Source organism: Protobothrops mucrosquamatus, unplaced genomic scaffold (genome assembly GCF_001527695.2).
Source record: "Protobothrops mucrosquamatus isolate PMUCROS unplaced genomic scaffold, P.Mucros_1.0 scaffold1463, whole genome shotgun sequence".
NCBI classification, from domain to species: domain Eukaryota; kingdom Metazoa; phylum Chordata; class Lepidosauria; order Squamata; family Viperidae; genus Protobothrops; species Protobothrops mucrosquamatus.
The window spans coordinates 20455-40371 of NW_015387641.1; the positions used below are offsets into that span (position 1 = coordinate 20455).

General features: G+C 44.5%; 1 protein-coding gene across 1 annotated transcript in view; it reads right to left on the bottom strand.

Annotated features, from left to right (window-relative positions):
- The window catches only part of MED27 (mediator complex subunit 27), a 74349-nt gene that overhangs the window by 7232 nt on the left and 47200 nt on the right, over positions 1 to 19917 (bottom strand). The window contains exons 5-6 of the mRNA XM_015822104.1: positions 12057 to 12164; positions 4460 to 4501 (exon numbers count right to left, since the gene is read on the bottom strand). Of these exons, the coding sequence (XP_015677590.1) occupies positions 4460 to 4501; positions 12057 to 12164 (150 nt within the window). The remainder of the gene's footprint in view (positions 1 to 4459; positions 4502 to 12056; positions 12165 to 19917) is intronic.

Genomic DNA, 19917 nt, shown 5'->3' on the forward strand with positions numbered 1-19917 from the left:
CCCCCCACCCACCCACCCACCCATCCATCCATCCATCCATCCATCCATCCATCCATCCATCCATCCATCCATCCATCCATCCATCGTAAGTCCCTTTTTTCAATGCCATTGTAAACTTTAAACAGTCACTAAATGAATGGTTGTAAGTTGTAAGTTGTAGGGCCAGCTGTACGAGTCCTTGATTTTTCTTGGGCTAGCCGGCCTTTGCTGTAAAATGCCACGAGGATATTTTAGCAACCAAACCAAAAACCGAACGATCCACACCACAACATGAGGACATGAAATCGATCGATATTGCAAAAGCCTTTTGTAAGAGGCGGCCTTTGGAACGGAGAGAGAAGAGGACTCGGCCCACCTCAAGAGTTCTTCCCCTTGTTTATTTCGGCAAGGGTATTTATTCTCCTGCTTATTTCAGCGCTCGGAGCTTTCACACAAAGGTTAGAGAGATCATCCCTGCCTCTCCCCCTGCCGCGTTGAAAATGTCAGGAAGAGGCCGCGACGGCTCAACTTCCCTCGGCCCTTTTGTGATGGTGCTCTTTAGCGCGTCCGACTCGCGTCTGGCGGCTCCATTCTTTCAGATTCTCCCTGCTGGTTTGCCAAGGCGAACAAAAGCTCAACCACTCTGCACGGGCGCTCGGGGAAAAAACCTCTGGGGGTGAACTTTCGGTGAAAACCTGAACGCTTCAACTATAATGGGTCTTCGGGGAAGCTGACCGCCTTGCCTCCCCCCCCCTCAAATTAAACACCTCTGCGGAGCTTAATAGCCCAAGAAAAGATCTCAACGAAGTTTGCAAGCGACGACGAAGTGAAAGCAGAGCTGAGTCCCAACGACAGGGTGGACCAGAAGCGGCAGATATTCGCAGTTTGAGAGAAACAGGAACTTGATCCGGTCCAGATGTGGCTTTTAGGCAAATGGGGGGAATTTTTTCAAGCAGGGAGGGTGATTTGGGAGACAGGGAGTACCTCCTCACCCCCTCCACGTGTGTTACGGGCAACAATCGCTCAGAGTCTTCTCCTGCCATGTCTTTTTTCCCCACTTCTGAGGGTAGCCTAAGGCTGGGATGGATTTTGGTGGTCACGCACCCCGATACACGGAGTCCTCGATTTACGGCCACAATCGAGCCCAATTTTTCCGTTGCTAAGAGAGACAGTTGTTCAGTCAGTTTTGCTGCATTTGACCCCCTTTCCTGCCCCAGTGGTTAAGTCAGGGGTAGGCAACCTTGGCTCTTGTATGACTCGTGGACTTCAACTCCCAGAATTCCTGAGCCAGCGGTTGTTAAGTGAATCTGGTGTCCCCAACTGACTTTGCTTCTCAGAAGGTCGCAAAAAAGGGGGTCACGGGACCCCGGGGACGTTGCGACCGTCGTAAATACGAGCCGGTTGCCAAGCGTCTGAATTTGGATCGCGTGAACCATGGGGATGCTGCAAACGGTCGTAAGTGTGAAAAACGGTCACAAGTCACTTTTTTCAGTGCCCTTGCCACTTCAGACGGTCACTAAATGAATGGTTGTAAGCTGAGGACTATCTATACTAAGTTGTAAGCTGAGGACTATCTATACTATCTATACTAAGTTGGGCTCTACTTATTATTATAATTATTATTATTTTTGAGATGAACCAAGTCAACGAAACTAGCAACCAGGAATCTGGTCAAAGGACCAAAAAGACACAAAAACTTTCTTATGAGCTCTCCAAGGTGCTGAAATTCAGTTTGAGGTTACTTTCCTATATATCTGGGGTCTTCAAACTTGGCCCTTGTATGACTTGCGGACTTCAACTCCCAGAATTCCTCAGCCAGCCCTGGCTGGCTGAGGAATTCTGGGAGTTGAAGTCCGCAAGTCATACAAGGGCCAAGTTTGAAGACCCCGGATATATATTGTTGGTAGTCCTTGACTTACAATCATTTGTTTAGTGACCATTCAAAGTTACGATGGTGCTGAAAATTGTGATTACCACTGGTCCTCGCAATTACGGCCGTTGCAGCCTTATCACAGTTTATGCCATCAAAATTTGGGGTGCTTGGCAACCGGCATCTATTTATGAAGGTTGTAGCATCCTGGGATCGCGTGATCACAATTTGCGACCTTCCCAGCTGGCTTCTGACTAGCAAAGTCAACGGGGGGAAGCCGGATTCATTTAATGACCCTGTGATTCGCTTAACAACCTTGGCGAGAAAAGGTCATAAAATGGGGCATGACTCATTCAAAGAGAAGACAACCGTTTCTGCTTTTGGAAACCTTTTTTTTTTTCGTAAATCAAGTGAAGTTTTAAGGGACCCCTTGAAATTATTAATAAAAAAAAATAATATTAAAATGACATCGTTAATCATGTCTGGAGTGGCAGGATTCTGCAAAATGTTCGTGCATCCTCCTGATTTATTTGTCTCTGAGTTATCTTTGCAGCAGGAGGGGAAGTGAGCTTATAATAGTTTTATTTTATTTCTCTCCAAGTTCAAAACACCCACCCACACGCAAGCAGCTCTATGGATACCCAGAAGAAGAAAGAAAAAAAAAACCAATCCAAACCAAATAAACCAGTTATAAAAACTTAAAACTTAATAACATCGTCTGCCAAGGTAGCCATCGATCTCTTATAATCAAGGCACAGGAGGAACGCTTGACAATATTTCTTATACACGTCGCGCGCGCACGTCTGCGACAAACCCCAAATAAACCAGGGGCTGATTTTCCTGGGAAATGAGGTAAAATAGATGTAATTTATCTATGACAATGCTCAAAGCCTGGGGAACAAACGGGGCGAACTAGAAGCAATAGTACACGAGGGAGGGCTTGACACAACAGAAACCTGGCGGGACGAAACCCACGGATAGAATGGACTGATGGATGGATGCAAATGGTTCAAAGGAAACAGGTCTACAAAAAGAGGAGGGGGGGTTGCACAGATGTGTAAGAGAACACGACATATCTGCAGAAATGCACGGGATCAAAGATTAAAATCTCTCCAGAAGGTCTATGGGTCAATAGAAAAGAGAAGGAAAAAAAAGTGACATTGTCATAGGTGTACATTACAGGCCACCCAACCAATCAGAAGAAATAGATGACCTCTTTGTCTCTGAATGCTCAAACATAGTTGGGTGATTCCATATTACTTTCTAGACAAGGATAGATGCTTAGCAGAAGGTGTGTCTCTGTACTTTCCAGTCTTCTATTATAAATTCCAGAGAGCCAGTTTGGCCTAGCAGGCAAGGCACCAGGCTGGAGACTGGGAGATGGTGAGTTCTAGTCCCACCTTAGGCACAAAAGCCAGCTGAGTGACTTTGGGCCAATCGCCAGGAGACGGTGAGTTCTAGTCCCAGCTTAGCTCTGAAAGTTGACTGGATAACTTTGGGCCAGTCATCAGGAGATGGGGACTATCAGTAGGAGACGGGGAGTTCTAGTCCTGCCTTAGGGATGAAAGCCAGCTGGGTGACTCTGGGCCAATCCCCAGGCGATTGGGAGTTCTAGTCCCTCCTTAGGTACGAAAGCTGATTGGATGACTTTGGACCAACAGCCAGGAGTCGTGCTCAGGATAAAGGTGGGCAGGACTAAACCAAGAAATGGGTGTGATGAGGACAAAATAGCATGTATGTTGAAGAAAGTCATTTACTTCAATTATTGACTTCACTTCAATTTACAGTCCCGTTCAAAGCAATTTGTATCATCTATTCATTTAATATACAGGTATAGTCCTCAGTTTACGGCCCCAATTGAGCCCAACATTTGTGTGGCCAAGCTAGTTGCTGATTGGATGACTTTGGACAGTTGCTAAGTGAGTTTTGTTCCCACGTGACCTTGGGACACTGCGACTCGTCATAAATGTGAGTCAGTTGTCGAGCTCCTGAATTTTGATCACGTGACCACAGGGAGGCTGCAACGGTCACTAAGGGTAGGAAAATGAGCAAAAGTCACTTTTTCCCCCAGCGCTGTTGTAACTCTGAACGGTCGCTAAACAAATGGCCGTAAGGGTTATGGATTTTTTTTAAAAAAAGGTCCAAGCAGGGGAAAAAAGTTTTTCACCGCCCAAAGAAAAGCGGTTTCGTCAGCTGTAACAAGTTGGAGGCATTATTGATGAAGGGATTATCACCGTGGCCTCTGTTCTTCGGCTGCTTTTCATTATAAAAACCCTTCTCTCCGTGCATTTTGAGAAGGGAGAAGAAATTAGAAAAAGAAGAAGTGTCTAATCCTTTAATTCTCACCCTGTCTCCAGAGTAACAGACTAACTAGTGTGCTATTCTGCTTTTAATGCTAGTTAAGGACCGGGCGGTTTCATACCTCCCCAAAGCTTTCCCTTTTGATCTGAGAGAAATTTCCCAAGGTCAAAACTTTTTTTGCATGTCAGGTTCAGCTCCCAAAATAAGAATCCTGGGAATTTCAGTTCAGCGGGATCACCTCGTTAGCTTAGCCAAATCCAATCCCATTTCTGTAAGCAAGGCCTGCCTCTTAGAAGTCTAGAACCTTACCTTCTGGAAGACCTGATAGCTGGACTTCGACCATATATCAAGCTAGGGGAGAGAAAAAAAAGAATCTGTATTAGCATATTTCTAACAACTCAAGATCCATTCAAGCTTTGGTAGGCTTATTTTACATACAGAGTGCAGAGAAGAGCAACAAAGATGATCAGAGGACTGGAGGCTAAAACATATAAGGAATGGTTGCTGGAATTGGGTATGTCTAGTCTAATGAAGAGAAGGACCAGGGGGGACAGGATAGCAGCATTCCAATCTCTCAGGGGCTGCCCCAAAGAAGAGGGAGTCAAGCTATTCTCCAAAGCGCCTGAAGGCAGGACGAGAAGCAACGGATGGAAACTAATCAAGGAGAGAAGCAACCTAGAACTAAGGAGAAACTTCCTGACAGTGAGAACAATTAACCAGGGGAACCACCTGCCTCCAGAAGCGGTGAATGCTCCAATGCTGGAAGTTTTTAAGAAGAGACTGGACAGCCATTTGTCCGAAATGGTGTAGGGTTTCCTGCCTGAGCAGGGGGTTGGACTCGATGACCTCCAAGGTCCCTTCCAACTTTTTTTTTAATTATTATTATGGATCATCGCACCTAATTTCAGTGCATCTTCATCATTGTCCTTCAGATATTCTTCCAAAGCCATTTTTTCTTCTTCAACCATCTGATGTACTTGCAGCATTCCACGCCCACCTATTTGCCTTGGTAGATAAAGTCTGTCAATGTCACTTCGTGGATGAAGGGCATGATTCATTGTCATTATTTTTCTGGTCTTCATTATTATTATTATTATTATTATTATTATTATTATTATTATTATTATTATTATTATTATTATTATTATTATTATTATTATTATTTATTATTATTATTATTATTACATCCCTGTTATTCCTGATATGCCCACAGGGTACAAAAGGAAACTAACATTTTCAATTTTTTAGGAAGGGTTGGGCTGAGGAAGACTGAAGAGTTGGTTAAGCGTGCTCAGATGTTCAGGATGAGTTGCACGGTTGTACAGTTTGAATCTCTTTCCTTGGTCCTCTAAAATTGACCTGTGCAGAACGCGGTTAATGGATAACTTACTCTTTCCGTTAAAAAAACAACAACAACGCAATCCATATTTTCTTTCGACAGGAAGACTTCAAAGACAGATCCTTCCCCATTAAGAGCCAGAGACAGGTTGTCACTGGAGCTACTGCCTGTTCCAAACAACCATCATGCATTTTTAGGTACAACCCAACTTTCAAGTCCCTTGGACTGCAATCGATCGATCAACCCTGGCTGCCGTTTGGAAGGACAGGTTCCGAAGTGGAAGCTTAAATACTCTGGCCACCAAATGAGAAAAGAGATTTCTTTGGAGAAGACTGGATACTGGGAAACCTTGAAGGTGAAAAGAGGATGGGGACCACAGAGAAGGACACCCCCAACACATCTCCTATCTATCTACTAACTTCTCTTGAGCTTGCATCCAAGACCAGTTAATTTGATGATTCTTTCAAACAAAACAAAACAATGGGAACTCAACATAAACCTTAACTTTTAAACAACCAGTTGAGGTCTTATCAGTATACCCAAGGCTGGAAGATGAGGATCAACCTAGAACTAAGGAGAAATCTCCTGACAGTGAGAACAATTAACCAGTGGAACCGCTTCCCTCCAGAAGTTCTGGTTGCGCCATCCCTGGAGGCTTTTCAAGATGAGATTGGACAACCATCTGTCAGAAATCATATAGGATTTCCTGCCTGAGCAGGAAGTTGGACTAGAAGACCTCCCAGGTCCCTTCCAACTCTTGTTATTCCGTCGCCTTCTTTGTAGCAGGAGCTAAAGGACCAGCTCAACATTCCTTGGCCTTCAGCCCTTCCAAAGTTTCTCCTGGAGTGACATATTCCTGGGTCCAGGATGAACTCACTCAGGCGGGGCCGCTGTGATGTTTCGCAGTTGCAAGATTGCTTCAACTCAGTTGGAACAGATTGTGCTGATCCATATGAATATTTAACAGCCCCAGAACGGTGCTTATAACAAGGGCATCTTTCAATGCTTTGATGCATCCTTGTGTCCACAACATAAGTAATTCAGTGACAAGTGACACAGAAAACATTTAGCTGAATTAAGGCAGAATTCTGCCCTGCGGGAAGTAAATAAAAATCCCCCTCCCCTCTGCTAAATATTACATTTAGATCCGGAGATGGGAGGTGAGGAGGGATATTACGGCCCAAAACTCAGGGAACAAAGTTATACATTCTCCAAGTTGGATATTTTCAGATTATAACGTCAAGGCCAGAAACCTTTATCTTGATAAATGGGATTACGGAGAGGGCAGCATTAGACAATTAAATTAGACATGGCTAAGTAATTGTGTGCAGTTTAATCGCTTATCTTTCGCTTTCGAGTGGGGAGTAAATCAAGAATAGCTTTCGTTCATCCCTCCCCCAAATATTGGATAATATGGATTTCTGCGTCATAATTTGGAGTCCCGCTGGGCGTTTATGCCCAATAAAACTATTTGCGTATCGTAAGATGTAACCAAGAATGAAATATAGGAGAGCCCACTTGTGATTGATAAGGTGGGAAGTCAAATCTTATTTAGGAAATTCCCAGGTACGTTCTTACCTGCCCGTCACTCGATCGAAACTTTTCCAGGTAGTCCTCAACTTTCAAGCCCAAAGGAGGCCAAACTTTCCGTCGCTAAGTGAGACCCCTGTTAAGTGAATTCTGTCCCATTTTGCAACTTTTCTTGCCAGCGAATCACTGCAGTCGTTAAGCGAGGAAGACGGTTGTTAAATGAATATGATGTTCCCAGATTCTGGTTTGCTCGCCAGATCACGTGACCCCGGGACACTTACGACAGTCATAAATACGAGCCAGTGGCCAAGGGTCTGAATTCTGATCACAGGACCACAGGGAGGCTGCAACGGTCGTGAGTGCGAAAAACGCTCATCGGTCACTTTTTTTCCAGTGCCCTTGTTACTTCGAACGGCCACTAAACGAACTGTTTTGAGTCGAGGACTACCTGTACCTATTTAAGCTTACAATTCCATTTACACAGTCAAAAAAATGGCACCCGTTATGCAACCCTCTCGCTCCCAAGTCAAGGCGTGTGGCCTAATTCTTTTCACATTCCAAATATCTGAGAAGAGCGTGGTGCTTTCCATTCCTGTCCAGAAGTACGGCTCAATTAATATTTTAGTTATTGCTATTATTTATTCATCGAGCGCTCCCAAACGTGCCTGGCCCTTGACAGGCATACAAGAACAGAGGTCACGGGGCAAGGAGCCCTTGCGACCGACATAGGGGGGAGACGACGGAGAGATGGGAGCGGAGGCGGAGAAAACTGCCCCGACAGACTAAGGGTGGCTCCCCACGGTCTTGTCAAGCCTACGAGGTGGATCAGATTAGGAAAGGGACTCCATCCGGAGACTAGAATTCTACTTTTCTCCCGAGAGTTATAGCAAGAGAATCTTGCAAGTCTACTTGTGTTTTTATGTTCCCTCCGTCGAACAGGGCATCGAATCGTAGGGGTGGAAGGGACCCTTGGGGGTCTTCTAGTCCAACCTGCTCAAGGGATGACGGTTCTCAAGACAAATCGTTGTCCAATCTTTTCTTGAAAATGTAGTCATAGATGATAGATAGATAGATAGATAGATAGATAGATAGATAGATAGATAGATAGATAGATAGATAGATAGATAGATAATGGATGGATGGATGGATGGATGGATGGATAGATAGATAATGGATGGATGGATGGATGGATAGATAGATAGATAGATAGATAGATAGATAGATAGATAGATAGATAGATAGATAGAAAGATAGATATTGGATGGATGGATAGATAGATAATGGATGGATGGATGGATGTACGGACGGACGGACGGACGGACGGACAGACAGACAGACAGGAAGAGGATGGATGGATGGATGGATGGATGGATGGATGGATGGATGGATAGACAGACAGTCAGACAGACAGAGTATGGATGGATGGATAGATAGATAATGGATGGATGAATAGACAGACAGACAGATAGACAGACAGATAATGGATGGATGGATAGGTAGAGGATGGATGGACAGACAGACAGACGTTGGCAATGAGCCAATCAGATCACAGTAGGATTCAGTTCTTGATGTCACGTATTGAAGCTGAGAGGAGGACATTTGTCAGTGTGTTATGTGATCGCTATCAAGTTTGTTGGGTTTTTTTGGTGTTCTTTCATTGAGTGAGCTTGTAAAACGTAATAAAATTAAAGTAACGGTGCAAAGAGTGGACCGGTCGCCCAGAAAGCGATGGAAAATAGTATTATCAAGCGAACGAGGCTACAGTTATAAAGAGATTAGAAGGAAAAAAATGGGTGGAAACTTAACCAAAGGTGGCATTTCTACTGTACACTTTCCCCCGAAAGGTTTCCACAATTTTGGCCACTACTGTAACTCAGAAGAGGACCCTGATGGATTCCTGCCATCCTACCAACCTTCGTTGACCATCTTCTGAGCGGAGGTGAAGTTCACCACCCAACCCTGTTCCAGCTACACTAGCCGATCCTGGCTAGAGGACCTTAGAATGGATCAATCTCCTTCTTTCCCCCCTCCCCCCTTTGGGCTCTTTAATTTTGAAAGGAATTGAACTGTATATACAACAAGAAACCTTCTATCGTCCAAAGAGGTGCTCAACATCCAGACGGACAAGGCCCCGGCATAATTCAATCTGGTCAGCTTTTAACGCTCCCCAAAGGTTTATTTTATTTTATTTTATTTTATTTTATTTTAAAGAAGGCAAAGCATATGCAGGGCTTGTAAAGTCTCCATCCTAACTGCACACACACACACACACACCGGCCTCCGGTCGAAATGAAGTGGGCGAGCTACACAATGCAGGCTTGCGGGTCTATTATTCTTCAACTTTTCACTTTCAATCAAGGCACACATTTGTAACTTTGGGAGGGGGGGGAAAGCTGCTGAAAAACACAATTTTCAAGGCGTCTTTCCTGCATGCGAATTAAACCGGGCCTCCCTCTCCCTCTCTCTTTTATTTCTCTCTCTCTCACACACACACTCTCTTGCTCTCATCTCTCTCGTCTTTTCCCTCTTTCTCTCCCTCCTTCTCTCTCTCATCTCTTTCTCTCTCTCTCCTCTTTCTCTCCCTCTTTCTCTCTCTCTCTTTCCTCTCCCTCTCTCTTTTTCTCTCTCTCTTGCTCTCATCTCTCTCCCATCTTTTCCCTCCTTCTCTCCTTCATTTTCTCTCATCTCTTTCTCTCCCTTTTTCTTTCTTCCTCTTTCTTTCTCTCCCTCTTTCTCTCTCTTTCTCTCTCACACTCTCTTGCTCTCATCTCTCTCCCGTCTTTTCCCTCCTCTCCTTCATTCTCTCTCATCTCTCTTTCTTTTTCTTTCTTCTTCTCTTTCTTTCTCTCCCTCTTTCTCTCTCACTCTCTTGCTCTCATCTCTCTCCGTCTTTTCCCTCCTTCTCTCCTTCATTCTCTCTCATCTCTTTCTTCTTTCTTCCTCTCTTTCTTTCTCTCCCTCTCTCACACTCTCTTGCTCTCATCTCTCTCCGTCTTTTCCCTCCTTCTCTCCTTCATTCTCTCATCTCTCTCTCCTTTTTCTTTCTTCCTCTTTCTTTCTCTCCCTTTCTCTCTTTCTCTCTCTCACTCTCTTGCTCTCATCTCTCCGTCTTTTTCCTCTCTCCTTCATTCTCTTTCTCTCCCTCTTTCTCTTTTTTCCTTTCTTCCTTTCTTTCTCTCTTTTTCTCTCTCTCTCTCTCTTGCTCTCATCTTTCTATCTTTTCCTTCTCTCCTTCATTCTCTCTCATCTCTTTCTCTCCCTCTTTTTCTTTCTTCCTCTCTTTCTTTCTCTCCCTTTCTCTTTTCCTCTCCCTCTTTCTCTTTCCCTTTTTCTTTTTTTTCTCGCGCTCTCTTCCTCTCACTCTTCCTCCCTTTCCCTCCTCCTCCTCCTCCTCTCTCTCTTTCCTCTCGTTCTTCCTCCCCGCGCCCCCCCACCCTCCCCGACACCCCTCCCTGGCGCAAGACACCAGTGGCCGCTCTCTGAAGGTCGCCTGAATGATTTCAAAGGCGATCACAAATCAAAATGTTCGCTGCATCTAATATCAAACGGAGCTGGTGCCAACACTTATTAGAGGAATCCGATTCGCGCCCCCCCCTCTCCTCCCTCCCCGCCACCCTTCCCTTCACCCAAACACACATACAGCTCGGCTTTGAAGTGGGAAGAATACAGGGATCAGAAATTGCTTGGGAGACAGCTCTGCCTACCTTTGAAGCTCCGGCTTTGATACAGCCAGGCCTTCTACCGACTCGACTCAACGCTGGAAGGCACAAAGCAGCCTTTGCTTACTGATACTCGGTAATTAACGAAGGCAGAGCATTAACATCACCCAGGTGGGGTAATGTTCCAGGAGACCTACCTGGTGCAGACCATGGAGGTGTCTTGGGCCAGGTGTTAAGAGGCCCTACCTCCGCCCAGAGTCCCCTTGTGGCGAGGTGGGCGCAAACAAATTTAATAAATAAAAGGAATAAGATAAATCTCGAACTTGCCCAGTCGGGGTGAGTCTCTCTCTCTCTCTCCCCCAAGAGGTTTAGGACCGGGGGAGTGTAGAAGGGCCCAGGAGAAAGACACGGGTGGGGTCGGGATAGAAGCCAACTAGGTTCCTTTCAACCTTGTTGACGTTTGGCACGCTGGGCAGAGGCCAATGAAGGAAGCCCACGAGAGGCCTGCTGGAGAAAGTTTGGAATTGATAGAGGAGAATATCTGAAGCTCAGGGTTGAACTGTGGGGTTCTTGGTGCCCTCTGAGCTTCAGGGGGGCATTCTGAGCAATCGGGGTTCTTTTCTGGCAGATGTTTCATGATCCAACTAGGTAGCAACATCAGTGCTGGAAGGGAGTGGGGTTTGCATGGCGGTGGTGGTGGTGGCGGTGGAGGAGGAGGAGGAGGAGGACAACAACTATGGGGTCCTTAGTGCTCTTTGCATTTGGTTGTTTCCTGGCAGACATTTCATTACCCAACTAGGTTACATCATCAGTGCTTGAAAGGAGTGGAATTGTGGAGAGGAGGAGGAGGAGGAGGAGGAGGAGGAGGAGGACGACGACGACGACGACTGTGGGGTCCTTGTTGCTATCTGAGCTTGGTGGGTCTTTTGCAGACGTTTCATTACCAAACTAGGTAACAGCAACAGTGTGCTGCTGCTGCTGCTACCTAGTTTGGTAATGAAACCTCTGTAAAACCACCAAGCTCAGAGAGCGCTAAGGACCCCACAGTCCTCCTCCCTCTCTCTGTCCTCCACTACGCAGGCCCCACTCGCTTGTAGCACTGATGACGTTGTCCAGTTGGGTCATAAAACATCGGCAAGGAAACCAAGTCCAGCGCTACTGTATATGAACCGGGAGCAAGTCACACCGATTAGCACTGATGAGGTTGCCTAGCTGGGTCCTGAAACGTCTGCAAGAAAAAATAAATAAACAAATCAAAATAACCCAGCTCAGAGCTGCCACATATACACAGGGAGCAAGTCACACTCACTAGCGCTCGTACTAAGTCACTTTTTTTTTTTCTTTTCCCCCCCATTTGAGACGCAAAAGGGATGCTTACCTTGCCGTCTTCCGTGTAGACATTTTCATGGAAACCTTTGACGATGGTCCGGTCGATGAACAGGCTTCTCATCACCACGATCACTTTTAACACCTTTCCCAAAGTTACCTTCGGAACCAAAAAGTAAAAAAAAGAAAAAAAAAGAGGGAAAGCGTGACCGTACAAATACCGAGAAGGCAGCAGGTTATCCAAATACAGGTAAGTCCTTGACTTTACGACAATTATTTGGGACCAGCTATTTCCCGTTGCTAAGCGAGGCAGCTGCTAAGGGAACCGCGCCCGATTTTTTTTTTTGCAACGAATGGTTGTTGTTTTTTTGTTGTTTTTAATTTTTATTATTTAAACCAACAAAACAAAACAAAACATAACACACATATATACACAGTATATATTTTAACAGCAATTTCGTAACAGTAATCTTCTATTATTTACATTTTCCCCCCCCTTATTCTTCTTTAGAGTATTTGTCCTTGTTGCCCCGTTATTTCTTATTACAACGAATGGTTGTTAAGTGGAAAACTACCTACAAACGTGAAGGGTTTAACTTCTGCCTAGGTGTGATCTGAACTCAGTGCCACAGTTTTAAGGAGGAAGAATAGAATAGAGCTGGAAGGGACCTTGGAGGTCTTCTAGTCCAGCCCCCTGCTCAAGTAGGAGGACCTATATACCATCTCAGACAAGTGACTGTCTAGCCTCTTCTTAAAAATCTCCAGTGATGGAGCGCCCACGATTTCTGGAGGCAAGCTGTTTGTTAAGTCGAGGACTCCGTGTATAGGGAGACAACCTCACCTCTAGCAAGGTGTATAAGGTGTGTGTGTGTGTGTCTCAGGTCCATTTCATCCTCACTTTGAAAAGGGCGTACTTGATTAAAAATGGCTTTCTGAATGCTGGATTTCACGCCAGTGAGAACTTCCGTCCCGTACACGAAGATCTGCCAAACAATTAGGCAACGGGGTGCTCACTTAAGCTTGTAAACACTTGCTTAAATTCCTCACAACAGGTGCAGCAACATGAAAAGCTCCCAATTTCACACCAAGGTTGTGTTGACCCTGGAAAAAACCGACAGCTGTTGTGGCGACTGAGGAAGCAAAGAGGGGGGGGGATTTTGGAAATCAGAGACCATTGCACGAGATCTTAATAGCGACGGAGAGAAAGGAGAAGAGATGATGCAGAGAACGAGGAGACGATGGAGAGAAAGGAGAAGGAGGCGATGGAGAGAAAGAGGAGACGATGGAGAGAAAGGAGAAGGAGATGATGGAGAGAAAGAAGGAAGCGATGGAGAGAAAGAGGAGACGATGGAGAGAAAGGAGAAGGAGGCAATGGAGAAAAAGGAGAAGTTGGTGATGGAAAGAAAGGAGAGGGAGACAATGGAGAGAAAGGAGAAGGAGATGATGGAGAGAAAGTAGAAGGGGCGATGGAGAGAAAGGAGAAGGAAGCGATGGAGAGAAAGGGGAGACGATGGAGAGAAAGGAGAAGTTGGTGATGGAGAGAAAGGAGAAGGAGGCAATGGAGAGAAAGAGGAGACAATGGAGAGAAAGGAGAAGGAAGCGATGGAGAGAAAGGAGAAAGAGGCGATGGAGAGAAAGGAGAAGGAGACGATGGAGAGAAAGGAAGCAGGAGAGGATGGAGAGAAAGGAGAAGGAGACGATGGAGAGAAAGGAAGCAGGAGACGATGGAGAGAAAGGAGAAGGAGACGATGGAGAGAAAGGAAGCAGGAGAGGATGGAGAGAAAGGAGAAGGAGACGATGGAGAGAAAGGAAGCAGGAGAGGATGGAGAGAAAGGAGAAGGAGACGATGGAGAGAAAGGAAGCAGGAGAGGATGGAGAGAAAGGAGAAGGAGACGATGGAGAGAAAGGAGAAGGAGAGGATGGAGAGAAAGGAGGAGAAGGTGATGGAGGCTCTCCATATCTCCCTCCTCCTCCTCCTTCATCCATCCCAAAGCAAAGGCAATTATTAGCAGAAGAGCAAGATTTCACCAACGGATTAGCACGGTCTGAAACTTTCACCTGCAGGAAAGCACATCCCGATGTTAAAACAGAGACGTTAAAAAGGGAAGGGCTCACATAAAGTGCAACTGACAAGTGCCATTTTTTATTTTTTTAAAAAAAGATGTTTTAGCATCTCTCTTGCAAAGGTGAGGAACGCCGCTTTTAAGCAGAGGCAAAGGATGGCAGCCAGCTCTCCACCTTTCGCCTCTAACAAAGCGCTCCATCAAAGCACCCGGGTCCTATCGTGATAAAAATATATATATATCAATCTGCCTCCGTTTTCTCCTTGTTTTCCGGCTTGTCACGTTGATCATCTACATTCGGGTTCAAAGACTCGAGTTTCGGGAAATCGGGGGGAGGCCCCCTGCTTCTGAATCCCACCGCTGGCCCACGGAGCGTGGGCTGAAAACCTCTGGCGAATGGCAGCGCCTGATCATATTAAAAAGGAGATTTTTTCGCTTGCAGTCTGGTTAGGGAGCCAAAATACAGACTTACGACCGTCCGTTTAGTGGTTGTTCAAAGGTCTCACGCCTTTATTATTATTATTATTATTATTATTATTATTATTATTATTATTATTATTATTATTATTATTATTATTATTATTATTATTATGTTTTATAAATAACTCAAGGTGGAGAACTTATATCCAACATCTCAGGGGCTGCCCCAAAGAAGAAGGAGTCAAGCTATCCTCCAAAGCACCAGAAGAAGGCAGGACAAGAAGCAACGGATGGAAACTAACCAAGGAGAGAAGCAACCTTGAACTAAGGAGAAACTTCCTGACAGTGAGAACAATTAACCGGTGGAACAACCTGCCTCCAGAAGCGGTGAATGCTCCAACACTGGAGGTTTTTAAGAAGAGACTGGACAGCCATTTGTCTGAAATGGTATAGGGCAGTGGTGGCGAACCTATGGCACGGGTGCCAGAGGCGGCACTCAGAGCCCTCTCTGTGGGCACGCGCGCCGTCGCCCCAGTCCTAGGCCTTCAGCTGGGTTTTATAAAACCTTTTCGTTTTAGGCCTCCGCCGCCATGTGCAAAAAAAAAAAAGGTTCAATCAATCAGTCAATTCCAACTTCTTGCGGGAAAAAAAAGATCTTGCAATGTTGGAATTGATTGAACTTTTTAGTTCCACCCAGTCTTCCGTTACCACCGCAGCCACGCCCACCCAATGGGCCACACCCACCTAATGGCCACACCCACCCGGCACCCAACGATGCATTTTGGGTTGCAGTTTGGGCACTCGGTCTCTAAAAGGTTCGCCATCACTGGTATAGGGTTTCCTGCCTGAGCAGGGGGTTGGACTAGATGATCTCCAAGGTCCCTTCCAACTTTATTATTATTATTATTATTATTATTATTATTATTATTATTATTATTATTATTATTATTATTATTATTATTATTATTATTATTACCACCTCCAGATGACATTGCAACTATCATAAATACGAGCCGGTTGCCAAGCATCCAAAATTTTGACCGCGTGACCGCGGGGATGCTGCAAACGGACGTAAGTGTGAAAAACGGTCATAAGTCCCTTTTTTCCAGTGCCGTTGAATTTGAGGAATCCCTGTATTCTATTTACTGGGCATTGCTTAAACTACATTTAAAAAACTCCCCCCCCCCGTTAAATTTGAGTGTTTTTCTATCAATACCCCGATAGACACAATACTCGGCTTTTTTAACGTGTCGCCTGTAGGATCTGTTCAAAATTGACCTTGATGTAGAAAATTTTAATTCCGATCGATACACCTGCAAGCTCGCTCTAAAAATTCAATTAATACGAATGGGGAGGGGGGGCAAACGCCCCCACGTTTTTCTTGAGCCGAAAACGGCAGGGGCGGCACGTTAAGCCAGCATGCAACTATTTCTATTTTGCTACAGTCCTGGCTTGTTTTTAAATACCATCAGGCTAATGTGTTTGCTGTCAAGAGCTAAGGCTTCTGGCTGATTTTAGAGGACAAAAGGCGGTCGGATCGGCATTATCCTTAAATACTTACTGAGCAAAAACACAAAAACAAAAGCAAAAATTGGCTTGGTGGAAATTCCCCAAAGGACCTGGAATTTGTTAAAAAAGAAAGAAAAAAAACCAGCCTTTCTAAGCAAAGTTGCACTGTCATTGGACTTAATGAGATCCGAATTACCTGGTGTGAATACTGATAAGCAGAAGGAAAAGAAAAGAGGGAAGCAAGACAGATTAAAAAAAACAAAACAAAAGGCATTTTTTTTTTAGTCTTATACCCCAACCTTAACATTTTAAAAGTCAGGATCTTGTATTTAGACCCGAGCCTTGCACAAAAATGGAAAGAAATGGATGATTTTTGCATCCGGCTAATTGTACAGAGGATTGAAGACTCTGAAAAATTTAAATTTTAAATTTTCAAAGAGTAAAAATCAAGCCTTCAAACTGGACATCCTCACTGTCTGAAGATTTCTCCAGAACTTGACGTACGAAGTTCTAAAGTTGCAGCATACAGAAAGTTGTAGCTTTCAAAGTAACGAAAGGTCATTTTTTTTTCAGAGCTGGGGAAGCTTGTTCCAAACCTAGTTATCGCCATTCTCGTGCCTGAGCAGGGGGCTGGACTAGATGACCTCCAAGGTCCCTTCCAACTTTACTATTATTATCTTCTCTTCCTTCCCATTGGTTAATTGACTGATTAGATACCATCACGTCAACGTCAACTCTTAGCGATCACACGGATAGATTTCTCCAGAAGATTCTGTCTCCAATCTGGTCCTTCAGGTGGTCTTCCATCAGTTGACCCTATCGCCGTTGTAACTGAATCCCTCTACTTTGCAGCTGGTCGTCCTCGCCTTCTCTCTCATCCCATTGATTAATTGACTGATTAGGTACTATCATGCCAGTGTCAACTCTTAGTGACCACATAGACAGATTTTTCTCCAGGAGGATCTGTCCCCAACTTGGTCTTTCAGGTCGTCCAATGGTGCTCCCATCGCCAATGTCCACCCAACGTGCTGGTGGTCATCCTCATCTTCTCTTTTGCTCCATTGATTAATTGACTACTTAGATATCATCAAGACAGCGTCAACTCTTAGTAACCACACAGGTAGATTTTCTCCAGGATGGTATGTCCCCAATCAGGTCTTCCAACGTTGACCCATCGCAACTGTAACTGAGTCCATCAACCTTTCTCCTAGTTGTCCTCTTCTTCTAATTCCTTGCAACTGTCCCAAGATTAGAATCTTCTCCAGAAAGTTAGACCTGTTGCATGCATTGTTTGATTATGTGTTATTAAGTCAGCATTAGCTCTCTGTTCCCAACTTGATCCTTCAAGTCTTCTAATGTTGCATTTATCACCACTGTCTTTGAGTTCATTCACCTTGTTTTGGCCATCCTCGTCTTCTCTTTCCTTCTTTCTCTCTTTATAACAATAACATTTAAAATATTTTATAGTATGAACAGGCGTCTCGATATTCGTTTCATCACCAGGACTCTCAAGGTCCTACAAAGTATTTACTTAACTGGAAGAGAGAAATAAGTAGCCAGAGTAGAATTCTTGAGCCCTTACGTTGCTCTCAGTTGATGGGAAAGGTAATTTAGCATGTCATTTAAATTCTATTTAGCAAACAAGTCTGGAAAACAAGCACGCCTTGTTAATTCCACGTGCTGAATAAGGATCGGTGGTTTTTTCCAATAGATGAGAGTTGTTGAATTAAAAAATATTTGACTAACGGGCAGGCAAATCAATGTAATGCAATTAGCCTGCCTTAAGTATTATATTCAAAGAAACCTGAAGCTTTACTCAGAAAGAATTTTTATTGTAACAGTTATAAATATTTTAACCAAACGAACATCAGAATCAGGACATTTTCCAGTAGCAGAAACCTGCAGAAGCCAATCACCAGGAGATGGTGAGTTCTAGTCCCTCCATAAAAGCCGGCTAATTGACTTTGGGCCAATCACCAGGAGACGGTGAGTTCTAGTCCCTCCATAAAAGCCGGCTAATTGACTTTGGGCCAATCACCAGGAGACGGTGAGTTCTAGTCCCTCCATAAAAGCCAACTGGTTGACTTTGGGCCAATCACCAGGAGACGGCGAGTTCTAGTCCCGCTTAGACATGAAAAACCAGCTAGGTGAACTTGGGCCTGTCCCCCTCTCTTAGTCCAACCAGGACACAAATAATTAAAATAAAATTTGCCAGCTTGCCTTCCTGCCCGGAGTATCTGCAGCCGATTGCCGACGGGAGAACTTTTTTTTTTTTTTTTTTTAATATCAAGAAATCACTCCTAGCTCTTGATTTATGTTGACTTTCGAGCAGGCAATTAAGGCAGATTAATGAAAGGTAAATTCCAGCCTCTCCATTTCCTCCCCCCCCACCACCAAAAAAAGAAAGAAAGAAAAAGAAAGAAATCCCTTGTAGAAGGGCCTAATTAGCATGCTTGCTTATTTAGCCGCTAATGGCTTAATTGCAGCCTATCGGTGCTATTTACAAATAGGCATCATTAGAAGAGAACGGGGGCTTGATAAAACAAAGCGTAAGGTTTTGATAGCCGCAGCTGAGGAAGGAGAGTGGGGGGGGGGGAGAAAGAGTGATTAGAAAAATAGCTAGGAAAAAAATAGGATGGTTTCACCCTGGCTGCTGATGGCACAAATAGGATTTTTCAGCCAATTAAGAGGGCATAGCAATCGAGGAAAAAGCTTGGCACTTCAGCTCCTTTCGCAAGGTAGGGGTAGCCAGGCTGAGTTGAAGCCCTCAAGGAGACTTGGGAGACTTCTAAACCCAAAAAACATCCAGTTGTGTCTCTCTCTGGCCAGTGTCGGTGTGACTTCGGAACGGTCACTAAACGAAATGGCTGTAACTTTGCACAACGAGTGGTGATTCAGCAATTTATCACGGAGGAAAAGGTTAAGAGGCAGCTGTAGAAAATTCAGTTTTAAACTCGTGGTGGGTTCCAGAGTTGGACCAAACTTTCTGAGACCTCATGTTAGAAGACTGAGCAATTTGCCGTCTGTCTGATGAATTTGGCACTAACGGTCCCCCTCACTCTGATCGTGAAGTTTATTGCCAATGTAGTTTAAGAAAGCTCTTCAAAAATGTACAGGTTGTCATTTTTAGCTCTTGTAAAAAGTTAAGTCCAGGTTCCTCCAGCTGAGGAAGGAGGGGGGGGGGAGAGAAAAAATCACATTGCAAATACTTCTATTTATGTAGCCCCAGAGCGAAGGAACATTAGGAGTCAGGTGCTTTGGGTTTAACTTAAGAATTTATACGCTACCCTCCGATAAACAGGATTTTTCAGGGTGGCTTATAAATAAAAGACAAAGCAAAATACATAATTAACCGACAATGAAATCCAAGGACGGGAGAGAAAGCAGAGCAAGGGCAGAAGGGACGCCCAAGCACAGTGTTGAGGGAGAGTTTAGAGGGGGGAAATGGTTCGGTTTGATCTCTGACCGTTTGCGATAGATCAACATTTCAAGGTGAATGTGGAGGTCACGTGGCTCGTAGAATGTTTGAACCCCGGGGTGGATGGCTTTGAGATTATAAATGACCAAAAACATCCATTCTTTTAAGCTGCCTAGAGTCACTTAAAGTGAAGAGGGTGGCCAGATGAAAGAAAGAAAGAAAGAAAGAAAGAAAGAAAGAAAGAAAGAAAGAAAGAAAGAAAGAAAGAAAGAAAGAAAGAAAGAAAGAAAGAAAGAAAGAGGAAGGAAGGAAGGAAGGAAGGAAGGAAGGAAGGAAGGAAGGGGGAAGAAGACAGAGAGAGAAAGAAAAAGAAAGAAGGAAGGAAGGAATGAGGGGGAGAGAAACAGAAAAAAGAAAGAAAGAAAGAGGAAGGGAGACAGAGAAAGAAAGAAAAAGAAAAAGAAAGAAAGAAAGAAAAAAAGAAAGAAAGAAAGAAAGAAAGA